This window comes from Manacus candei, unplaced genomic scaffold (assembly GCF_025592945.1).
Source record: "Manacus candei isolate 608988 ecotype Guabito, Panama unplaced genomic scaffold, ASM2559294v1 h1tg000049l, whole genome shotgun sequence".
Classification (NCBI taxonomy): domain Eukaryota; kingdom Metazoa; phylum Chordata; class Aves; order Passeriformes; family Pipridae; genus Manacus; species Manacus candei.
This window is the reverse complement of record NW_026138097.1, coordinates 10,234,267-10,246,665: the sequence shown is the minus strand read 5'-3', so window position 1 is coordinate 10,246,665 and position 12,399 is coordinate 10,234,267. Positions and strand designations below refer to the sequence as shown.

Genomic DNA, 12,399 nt, shown 5'->3' with positions numbered 1-12,399 from the left:
ATATCTGGCCTCTTGAACGTACAGCTCAGGAAGGGCCGCAGACCAGAGCACGGGCTGTGCAGGCAGATCTCAGGGCACAGAGCAGCAGGTACAGACCTGCAACCACCTTTGAGCTGAGCATTTATTTTCCAAAGCAGGTGCTGAAGCCAACCTGCTGGGAACATCAGTCTTCTGCAGCCTTGCTGTGCATTATGCTGGCTCTGCCAGAGCTCACAGCAATTCATTCCAGTCTGTGGGAGGTAAACACAGGCTCAGCACACAGGATTCCACAGCCAGCAGCACCCAAGTCCCCATCCCTTCCTGGGGAGGCACCCTGGTTCCCTCCCACAAGAAACAGGGATGGCACAGCTAGACCTCAAGGGAAATATCAGATGCCCAAGGTGCAACTGAGGCTGGTGTCACAAGGAGAATACACACATGAGGACCAAAAAAAAGACTTGCCAAGGACAAAGCTGCCACAAAAACGAACTGTGATCATCTTTTCTCCATTTCAGCAGGAGCTGGATGGAACACTCAGCTGCTCTGCAAAATCCAGCAGACCTGAACATCTCCCTTCACAGGTGTGAGGGATTTCACCCACCCACTCACCCATTTTCACATTAGATGTTTGTGATTAATAACGCCAGGCGGTGACACAAAGCAAATGGTTTATTCAGATCAATCTTTTAATCCCATCTCACCCTTTAAAATAAATTACCAAATAAACTCTTCCATGAACTATGCTCTAAATTGTGAGGTGGTCATAGGACAAGAACTTCCCACAGAGGAAAAAAAAAATCACTTATTTTGGAACTTGTTTTGGTTTCCCTGATTTTTTTCTTCTCAAAACATTAGGATTCTGTAAAATTTTAATCTGACACAAAAATCAGAATGCAGTAAATAGCAGATTCTCTGCTCAATCACACTCTGATTAAATGTTCATAAAGCAATCCCAATACTTTAACAAGGGAACTGCTTCTACAAAATCCTGATAAAAGCATTCCTGGAAAACATTTAAAAACATGGTTTAGTTGATTTTGACGTGCAGTACCAGCCTATTTTATTGGGGTAAGTGGATTTAAGAAAAAAAAAGAAAAAAAAACTGACACAGTATTTTGCAGTAGGTTATCTCAATGCACAACAAGCTCTGAGAAATTAAGCCTCAAAACATCCCTATAAATCAAGGACTTTACAAGCAGGGAAACTTGCATCAACAGTTAAGTCAGATGTCAAGGTCATACAAGGACTCAGTCTTGACACTTGTGGTCATCCTATCACATCACATCACAATATTTTTCAGAGAATGATTTATTATGACTATGATAATTACTGCTCAGGTTTCTTATTAGTGTTATCTGCTGGAATGTAACCACACCATAAGATGGGATGTTTTTCAGTAGAACAGTCTGATCCATCGCAAAGCTTCTTCAGATTTAACCCACAACTGCAAGCTTTAAAACACTAACCCTGCATGGTTCCTCACTTATTTTGATACCAAAAAGGAAGTGCTGCATCACTCTAAAACTGCAAATTAAGGCTGATGTAGCAATGAGCTCCAGCTGCATCATTAGAGAAGCACAACTCTGCACACCACAGGGTGTATGTCCCTTCTTTTACTCTAGCTTGAGTTCCCCCTTCTGCCTTTGTTTTTCCTTTACTTGGCTTTAGATTTTGGCTTAAGCAGTTATCAGTGCTCCCAGACATCTATTCCCAAGGGACTTGTCTTGCCCTCATTACCAGCAGGTGTCACATTGAAGGATGTGAAGTACCCTTGCTACCCAGCTCAGGCTGCAGTCCCTGCTCTGGGGATTGCTGGGGAAAGCCCCATTCCCCCGTCCCCCTGCTGGGGCAGAAGTCAGTGCCAGCACCTTGAGCAACCCCATGTCTGTAGTCTTCTACTTGCACCATCTCTCTCCATTACCAAGAGATGAAAAGTTTCCCCTCCCAGCTGCCCACAGCACCAGGCTATCAGGCAGCTGGCCTAACTCTTTACTAGTTGCTTTCTGTCCCTCTCTCTAATCACAGGATTATTTGTTGATTAATAATTATGTATTTCTGCAAAAGAGAAAAAAATGCCTCTCTGTGAAAAAGTTTAAATATATAAAAACATTTCATAAAAATATTTATTATAAAAATCAAAATGCCCCATGAGCCTGTAAACGTTGCCTGTAAAATCTCCACTAACTGGAATAAATTGAAATACAGTCATTCAGGCTCTTCTCTGCCCTCTCCAGTAAGATTTTAAGATAGCCAACAGAAATGCCACCCATCTTGCACTTCAACCCTCATGCCACCCATTTTTCTTCTTCGTTTGTTTACAATACGACAGTTCGGTTACACAGTGCTGGCAATTTTCTTTGGAGGCATCATTTGTCTTTGCTTTTAACAGAGTTCATCATGGCCTGATTCTGAGCCCTTCTTAGGGAGTGGGTTTGAGGTCTGATTGGTAACAGGAGCAACACCAGGATGCTTAGAATGTGCATGTGAAAATACACAGACCTGGGAACAAAAGCAGAAGGAGAATATTACATTTTTGTTGGCAATAACATGAATTGTGCAAGCAGAATTAAGTGCTAAGGGATGAATGCAGAATGTACGAAACCTAGAAAGCACAAAAATACACCCTTGAATTTCACACAGTCACACATTTCACACAGATCCACATTTGATATCTGCTGGCATGGATGAAAACGTTGCCGTGAATGTTAATGAGGCAAGGAAACAATCAGCAAACTTTGGAATCCAAAGTCTGACAGCTCAGATAAACCCATCTAATTCAACCCCAGACTTATTCAGCCCATCTCTCTTTTAATGTTACAGTATACAAGGCCATGTTCTGAGAAATATCCTTCATGCATAAAAAAAATTTAAAAGCGACAGAAAGCAAAAAATTCATTCAAAGTCCTGACATCTGAAATAAATCAAAGCACTCAAGTTTTAGCTGGGGAAGGTCAGGTAATGATGTTTACAGAAGGCTTGTGTTTTTGAAGGTAACTACTCAGAGATATCTTTATTTGGTTTCTTACTAAACATCAAATATTTTTATTTCAAATAATTCAGTATACACAAGATTGAAGAGAAATAAAAAATACTTAAACCAAATATGTGAGGCTCTGGCAGCTTGGTAAGGATGATGTTTGGAAGCAGTACAGTCCAGCTCTTAACCACAGAAATGCATCTTTCCATGGTCTCATTTATGCTCCTTACCACAGTTCTTAATATCCTTGTAAGCTGCTTAAGACCATTGCTAGGCGAGCAGTGCTCAAAAAATTCATGCCCTAGTCCAAAGGTGTATAATTTCCTTGCTTAACAGTCTCTAAGTTTAAATGTTAACTATGCTCAAAATCACCAGGGCAAAAAAATATTAAGAAATGAAACTAAAAAATATTTGGAGTAATTTTTATATGGTAAGTTTTCTGTGTTGAAATCAAATGTTTTAAGAAACAGGAATAGAAAATGTCGAAATTCAAACCCCTCCAAACCGACTGGCATTAGCCTATCTTGACTACCAGTTTCGTGTCTTTTATGTTAGAGGAGGAAATTGTCTGTCTTCTGAACCAAAACCTGTTACTCTATGTTGACAGTTCACTGTAGAATGAAAGAAAAGCAAAGCAATGTACTCCAGTCTCCTTTTTCTAATTATTTTCTCAATTTCCCTATTTCAATTTGGTTTTATTAGAGTACATTTGATATACTCTGCAACAGCAGTGTTTTCTTATTTTAAGGAACGTAGGGAAGTACTCATTTCCTAAGAAAAGAAGCATACTTAAATAAAGAAAAGCATACTCATTTCAAAAAGTAATGGGCTGCCAGAACCCTCCATATCTCCTGATCGATCCCATCTCTTGTTGTACCCATTTAGCAGCTGGAAACCTGGTCTTTGCTCAACAAGTCCTTCCTACTGCCAACTCACATTATTTTTAACCTCTTCAGCCTTGGCTATGGCTAATGGCTGAGACTCAGCTGTTCTGAAAATGGGAACTGAGTATATGAAAAGTCGCATAAGGACACAGAGAAGTACAAGCAAAGTGCCCTGCCTTGGCATTATGATTACCTCACTATGTTACCGAAGCGCAAAAATCACCCCTTATACATTATGAAGCATCCTGTTTGAAACTCCTTTCAAATTTGATGAAATGCCAACTGTCTTTCAGTGCAGTTTGGGTTATTTAACGAAAGTCTATGCCGGTGTGGAGAACAACAGTCAAGAGGAGAAAACTTACTTGTAAAACTTAATTGTGGGCTCAACAGCCAGCATAACAAATGGTGCAACAGTATAGCACACAGCCAGTTGAGTGACAACCCAGGTAACAATGTCGTAGGCTATCTTAAGAGGCACTGATGAGAGGAAGTAATGTCTGCAATTGTTTCTTATCTGCAGATTAGGGAAAAGTAAACAAAAAATTATATACATCCATTTCTTAGGCAAAGCCACGTGGACACATTGCAGTGCATAACTCCCCACTTACCATCAGCATTAGTATCACAGAAAGGTTTATATGCCCATTAGAAAGCACTGAGTAGGAACACAGAAGTGTATTGACTGGCATATCCAAGATGCCACAGTCAGCGGCAAACAGAGGAGTGGCCCCCAATTTCCTCTCTCATAATCACAGAAGCAGACTCTCCTTATGGGTGTCTGGCACAGTATCTTTGGGGAGGGCAGCTGTTATGATGTGATCTTCCTCCCTCCTTGTTTTCATTTATTACTGGTTATCAACAGTAAAACAAAGTTACTTTAATTGGACAAATAAGTGTTTATACCTACAAGTATGTGCTGTTCCATAGAGATTTTGGGTTAGTTTCACATTTATGAAATCCTCATAAATGAGAGGCAAAGTACACGTTAAGAGAGCGTGTTCAGCAACCTCCTTTAGCCATAGTGGTTAATACTGATTACTAGTTTAATTCACCTTTCAAATTGACCTGACTATTTATCCATTGTCAAACTCTAAAAGACAACAGTGGTGCTTCCTAGCCCTGCACCACTGGCTGGTTCAGCCTGAAAAATCAGCAGTGATAAATTTATCAACAGTGAGACATGAAACCTGTTCTGACCAGTTTACTGCATCAATTGAATCCACATAAATTGTTCAAGTTTGGGCTAATGCTCAGCCCATAGCAGCTTCTTGTGTAAGACTGGGCCCAGAGCCAATTACACACCAGCATAGAGGCAACATGACCCAGCAAAAGTCTGCAATCCAACATGATCTTGAATTCCGAGCTAATTTGACTGCATGGACATAGTTGGTGGCTCTGCTAATTGTATATCCTCAAACAACATTTCCTCTGACAGCCTGGGACAGCAGTGCATCACGTGCACAATCAGTGCTGGTTCTAACTGCTGGGGGTACTTTGCAATTAGTGTCAATACAGAACAAAGTTTCAATGAACATCAAGCCTGCAAAGACATGCAAGAGGGCTCACATCAGGGACAAGCTGCTTGACCATGTGATGGTGCGGTTGGTAACTGGAGAGTATCTAGCACTGGCCTTAGAAGAGAACAATGAAAGGTACATACTGCTCTGGCTGCAAGTGTGATAAGGATTCCAGTGAGAAACGTAAAATAATATCCAGGATAGATACCATGCCACAGGGCCGACAGGATAAATGTTAAAGCCGTAGGGTACCGGGGAGCTCTGTCATAGCAGACACTGCAAAAATGAAAACAAAAGAGAAGAGGCTGAATATAACTGAACAATGGACACTGCATTTCAAATACTTCTCTGTTTCTAAGGTCTTAATCTGCTTCCTTAATGGTCTTATCTTGCCTCTGTTACAGACTAGGGCACGAGGCACTCTCCTTTCATTTAAATGGAGGTTTAGATGGAATGAGGAAGCATGTGCTTTTTTGCACTGAATATCCAAAGAGTGCCTGTACTCATTCCTGGCGTTCAAAGCATCTAAGTAAATAATGGAATAAAGGACAGGCAAGACTTCCTTCACCTTTACATCACTATCTGGAATCATACACTACCCTTCAAAACTCTGATGACAGATCAAGAGCAAGTTGAAAGACAAAGAGATGTGACCCCACCCTTCAGTGGTGAACTGAGATATTTTTAGGCACAGTTATCTGGCAGATGCTGGGAACAACAGGGAGTGCCGCAAGCTATTGCAAAACAGGGGATTCCTGCTAACTTTAGCAGCCTGAAAATCTTATTCCCAAGATGCAAGTGATGGATAACAGTTAAGAACACAAAAACAGGTCTATTTGGCTATCCAAAGTTTAACTGAAAAACTGTGTTCCAAAGAAACAAGTCAAGATAAATGCTTTTCTTATCAGGAACATAATTAGAATAATGAAAAATAGTAGACATTGACTTTTAAGATGTATGTATTTAACATCATTATAGTTATGATAGCTACAATAAATCTATGCCTGCATTTCAGACACCGTGCTGACTGTACACTGAGCTTTAATCATGCCACAAAGTGTAATGAATAACAAGACATAGCCCAATCTACAAAATTTGTACTTGTGCTAGTATTTATAACATGTGCCTTAACAGTCAGAGGTTAAAATCAAGTCATCTCAGTGCCATATCCTAAACAAGGACTCCTTGGCAAGCATCTTCAGACTACACTTGGACTTTGAAGATTTTGACTTCTCTCCATTTCTTACTGAACTGGATCCCAGTGACACAGCAAGGCTCACCTCTCCATGGGAAATGTAGCACAGAAAAGCAAAACAGTACAGGAAGAATAATGGAGAGAAACAAGAAAATGCTATTACTTCCTATTATGAGGGATTCGAACTGTTCATTTATTACTTTGCTGCTCATATATAAAATATGAACATTTTACATTTGCAGCAATAAAACTTTACAGCACCAAATACCCTTGTATACCACCAACTGTTTAAGACACCGAAACAAAGAAAGAACAAGAGGCTATACATTTATGAGATCCACCAGTCAGCGTTTTTCCAGGCCATGTAGTGGTTTTGGGTCTCACATGCATGTTACTGTTTGATTACTCTTACCGTTTTAGCCAGGCAGCTGTCTGAATGTTCCAGTTTTCAATGTACATTTTAAAACTTGTTGCAGTCTAAGAAAGAAGTTCATGTGAAATGTTAGCACTGAAACCTGTAAAATACTACTTGCATTTTAAATTCATGAGGAGGTACATGGAAAATATTAATTCTAGCTGCTAACTTTTGTGAAGACCGTGCCACAATCCATCATTACATTAATATGATTTGGGAAGGACATCAACTAGGTTGATGGCTCACTGCCAACTTGGCACTTGCTCTAAAGTCTCACTTTGTTACATAAAATTAAATACAATGTTTGGTTATTTTTCAAATAATGGCAAATCTGAAAAGCTTTCTTGTTTTATAAGGTTGGTCTTCCCTTCAGTTCATAAACAGCTTCATTTTTGGAAGAGATACCTTGCCACCCAATTATGCCGTCTGGACTCTCCTAAAGTACAATTAAAACAATGTGTTAAAAAAAATCAAAAGAAATGCATTATTATTTGGAGAAGGAAGGGGGAGAGACTGAAAAACATGGATAAAAAATTTTAGGACTAAATTTAGAAGCCAACTGTCAGTGCACTGCCAAGTTTGAGAAACCAGAGTAGACTCCAGGGTCCTGAGAGAACCACCCATACTTCCTCTGAGTTCCCCCAGCTTTAGGAGACTGCTGGACTCTGTTGTTCAGCATCAGTTCCCTAACCCTGATCAAATTCACATCTGGTGGTTCTCCATCCCTGCTCCCTGCCTTGGTTCCATGCCTGCTGACAAAAACCTTCAGGGGCCCCCTCACCAAGCAGGGTCATGATTCAGTGACATTGCATTATTTTGCCATATCAGCTGCAGGCAAGCGCACACTGAAAAGATGTATTAAGGGCAATGATTTCCAAAGGGAACATGCAGATATCTTTGCACTTCCACAAAGAATCCCAAGGCTAGCAATTCATCCTCTGAATTTAGAGTTAAAATGATTAGCAATTCCCAGTGCAGCACTGCCACATTTTAATTGCCTTACTGCACCAAGAGAAGCCAAGAAAAATACAGTTTCTCATCCAACTAATATTGTCACTCTCTTTTGGCCTCCTTTAATTTCCCCAGTTACATTACCAAGAGTGAAAGTAGTCACTGGCTGTCAAAACAAGCATGTTGCCAAGGCTTTCACGTCCCCAACATGTGTTTAGCCCCTGTCCACGTTTTAATGCTTGTACCACTCCTGCCATGTGCTTATCTTACCACAGATCAGATAGTCAGTCCCATTTAGCACTCAAGTTCCCAACTCTTAAGCAATTTTACATATGCTGAATATACAGACTATACCTGTACATACTGCACAATCACACTTCAATTTCCAGCATTGTTGTTGGCACATAAAGTGACGGTTCAAGGTTTACCCGAAGTCATGGTCTCTGTAGCTCCTTTTTTTTCTCATTGCACACATGATCAGATCAGAGAGCACTCTGCTTTATGCTCTTGGAAACAATATCTGATCTCTGTTGTCCATGAGACCAATAAAGGAAGTAAGTTTTGAGAGGCCTACAGTTCAGTGGCTAGAGAGGAGCAAAAGCTTCCTTAATCTGGCTCGACTAAAGAGCATTGCTTGCTCTTCATTTTCCTACTTCAAACAAAAGTTTCCTCAGCTCATCAAAGGAGGAATCATCTCCTGCTGAAGACTGAATCAGATATTTATTCAAGATCTCAGAGTGGCACCTAGGGTACTGCTGTCATTGAGGAGTGTAAAACATTTCTGGGCTCTGTATTCTGTACTGCTCAAGGAGAGATGTACACTGAGAATTAATTAATATTAAAAAAAAAAAAGAAAGAATGTTGAAAAAGAGGGAGTGTATCATGATACTTCCAATTTTGGCATCTTCAATGAAGAATTACAGGAGCTCTTTCATTTTTGAGCAGAGCTATTACAGCACGTTTACTTAATCACAGATCATTCTGCAATAAAGCATTCAACTTATTTTCCTCCATGATTATGTTTAAAATCATAACTACAAAATTACAGAGGGAAGCTCCTCCTATTTCTAAAAAAGAAGCCCTTAGAAAGCAGTCTCAGACACATAAATATTTTCCTATCTCACTGGCATTCACAAAATATTTTTCAGCGGAAACAGTTGGCCATCTTTTGCATTAGAGATACAAGCACAAATAGCTTACAAAAGACTAATGGATTTTAAAAGTACACTGCAGTCACAAGAAATGTGTGACAGATGTTTTGAGAAACAGTGTGGCTTGCTGGATGGCGCTCTAGACCAGTAGCCATCTAAGCTCTATGTGGCTCTGTCAGTTCCCATTCAGGTTGCTTGATTTGTACCTGTTATGCCTCCTACCCTTGCTTTTCTCCATTTACAAGAGGCACTCCAGCCCTTCCAAGTGTTTGTGCAATGACTGCTTGTGCCTCTTTCACTACTACCACTTATCTCAACTAGGCTACAAAAGTGAAAGTGTTAGAAGTAAATAAACAGACATTTCACAGATGGTGAAGAATCATAGCTGTGAGCAATTTACTGACCCACTGAGCTCAGCCACAATCTACAGCACTTGACTGCTCATTTATTAAATATCTGATGTAATTATTTATTAGCATTCAGGAAAATATTTAGAAATACAACCTGAATGCAGACCATGAGGAAGCCTGTGAGACAGATGCTTTTTATCTGCCCAACAGATAAAATACAAAACCTCTTCACGCTAAAGAGGAGCAGTCTGGTGGTATGGACTTATTTTCCTTTCAACAAAGCCTTTCCCCATTATCATGCCCATTTCTCTACAATTATGCCAATGCAGCCGCTCCTTTATCTCACCTCAATGTTCCAGATATTCAAATTGGACAACAGGTCCCAGCGGAAAGTGCCTCTCTCATCAACTCCACTGAATCCATAACCAGCTGCATTGTTGACTGCATCTGCTGCAATTTCAAAGCAAAACAGGTCAAAATCAGACTGCTGGAAAAGCCATATTTTCTTACAAGTCAGTATGACACTAAACACACATTCAAACCAGCTTTGTAGCAATTAGCAACCTCTCTTTCCAAGAAAAGCTTTTTCTTTGCAAAGGGGCACTACAATTAGGCTACATAAGAGTCATTTCCTGAAGAGGAAAGACTAGCTACCCCTTAGGCAAAAGAAATAACAATGAATAAAAATCACTTTTCCTATTATTTTGCATTTATTATTCACCTGAGATAGATATACAAGTGTGGCCATAAAATGAATGAGTATTTTCTTCAAAAGGGCAACTGGATGTCACAGCATCTTCCACAATTCTGAAAAGCTGTAATGTCTCAAAGACATGCTTACCATTTCTATTAAGAGTTCCAACATGACTGTTCTAATTAAGACTGGCATTCAGACTTCCACAGACAAAGCCTTATGCTAATCCTGCTGCCCAGTGCCTCACTAAAGTGTCTCACCTCTACAAATCAAATATTGAGTAACTTCAATTACAGACTTAGCTACTTTAAGCACAAGTAAAAGCTTGGATAACAGTAGGCATTACATATTGCTACACACTTGTTCTTGCCCAGGGTGCTGGTCAACTATCTCCCCCCCTCAGACTTAACTGGAAGTCACCTCATCACTGGATCTCGAGATTCTGCTTTCAGTGTGCCCCTGCTAGAAATACCTTCTTGCAGGACTAAGAAAACAGAAGGGAGGATTCATTATCACCTCTGAATCACTAGTTGCAGCCAAAACTGAGGATCACTGGTAGAAAAAGTAAAGTGCAAATACAGGTAAGGCTTTTCCTTCTAGATCCTTTACAAAATAAAAGCCTGGTTATGCTTTAAAAAGGTCAGTATTTCTTTTCCAATAAAGAAAATTGATTTTGCTTTGTAAATGCTATGAGTACAGGCACAAGTTCACAGAGAAGCCCTAATGCACAAAACTAGGGAGAGAATCTAATTAAAAGCAACATGACTAACAACAAATAAATAAACAAGCAGCCTTGTCTAACCTGAAACTTTCCATTTTATTTTCCACTTTACTAAATGAGCCAGATTTTATTGATGGAAAGAAAGGCCTCCATGTTTTTAATTATCTCCCTGTTCAAAAAAACCCAAATGAACGACAAACAACAACCCCGCATGAAGTTGGCCCATAGGATCCTGCCCAAACTCAGAGGCTGGAGCTGCATGTAACAGTCACCCCAGAGCAGGGGAACTCCTGCATTTGCTCCTTCGTGCCCTAAGGGTTGCAGGGACCAATCATTTAGTGTTTATTTGCCAAAACCAAGAAATCAGAAATCATAGGATCAGCCGTTATAATATAGCAGACCCCTCAGCCTCTTGCTTCCCAAGCTGCTGTCTGCAGAGCGAGGTGTGAAGCACAGAAAGATGACAACTGTCCACACTCAAATTGCTCACAAAACCCCAATCTCCACAAAGCTCAGCAGAGGTTTTGTCTCCCTGCTGACTTGAACAGCTCTGGTGTATGGCTTTCACCACTCCTTGGGTGGAGGCACTCAGATCTGAAGTGGTTTGACAGCTCAGAGTTAGATTTGCAGCCACGTTCCCATGATTATCGCTAATGCAGCAAGAAGCTGAATTTTCTTTCCGTGGATCTGGAGGAATTCAGCAGCGCAGCTCTCACACAATAGCGTGCCTGTCCTTTTCTGAGGACAGGAAGCATTTATCAGCCCATTTCAGCAGGCACTTTTGTAATGCCCTGGGCCACACCACCAGGAGCAAAACTGCAAAAGGATAAAGTGTCTGCTGTTCTGCTGCCTGGATTTGCAGTATGAATAAAGGAGGCCTCACCCTCCAGTATGTAATGCATGCTTTCCACCCGCCCCCCCCCTCATTTGTAAGATATTTCTACAGTCTCTATGGTTTAGTCATGTCACAAATCCAAGTTCAATAATGGACTTTCAGTTAACTATAATGCTGGAAAAAATGGAGGCAACAATTTGACATTGGATCCCACAAAAATAAGTTTGTGAGCAAGCCATTCTTAATCTTAAAGCTTTTCCCATCCCACACATGCCAGTCCTGGCTGCCTTTCCTCGATCTGACAGTTTTATTCCCAGCAGTTTAATCACAGTCTCGCAATGAATCTCCCTGACTATTTCCATCCCATCTCAGTGACATCCTTCTCAGCTTAGGGTATATGCATTGCTGGTTGGGTTTTTAGGATCTCCCCTACACACAGTGTCTTATAATACCAGCAAAAAAATTCAGCATATTTTCAGCCTGGCATAAAGGATCTGACTCCTCACACACAGATGTGAAACGTGACTTCTAAAAGAAAGAAGGTACAATGCAAAAAGATTATTTTGACCACCAGTCTAGCTGGTTCCTAAAAGAAATTTGCTTCTCTTTCTAATGAGCTGTCTTACTTCTCCTTTTCCTTGCAGAGATTTTTGGGTCCTTCCCAACACCTCTCCTTTGTTCCCCGTGGTTCTCCAGTCCTTTCTCTGGACTGCTCAAAGCCAAGGTGTAT

General features: G+C 40.5%; 1 protein-coding gene across 2 annotated transcripts in view; it reads right to left on the bottom strand.

The window, feature by feature from the left end:
* Positions 1-634: 634 nt before the first annotated feature.
* The window catches only part of MBOAT1 (membrane bound O-acyltransferase domain containing 1), a 56,249-nt gene continuing 44,484 nt past the window's right edge, over positions 635-12,399 (bottom strand). The window contains exons 9-13 of one of the 2 annotated variants that reach the window (XR_007906569.1): positions 9,766-9,869; positions 6,965-7,029; positions 5,566-5,633; positions 4,203-4,354; positions 635-2,478 (exon numbers count right to left, since the gene is read on the bottom strand). Coding sequence is in view for 1 of the 2 variants with exons in the window: in XM_051799207.1 (XP_051655167.1) it covers positions 2,346-2,478; positions 4,203-4,354; positions 5,501-5,633; positions 6,965-7,029; positions 9,766-9,869 (587 nt within the window). In the remaining variant the exon portion in view is untranslated. Of the gene's footprint in view, positions 2,479-4,202; positions 4,355-5,500; positions 5,634-6,964; positions 7,030-9,765; positions 9,870-12,399 lie in introns of both variants that reach the window. The other variant, XM_051799207.1, reaches the window with a different exon arrangement.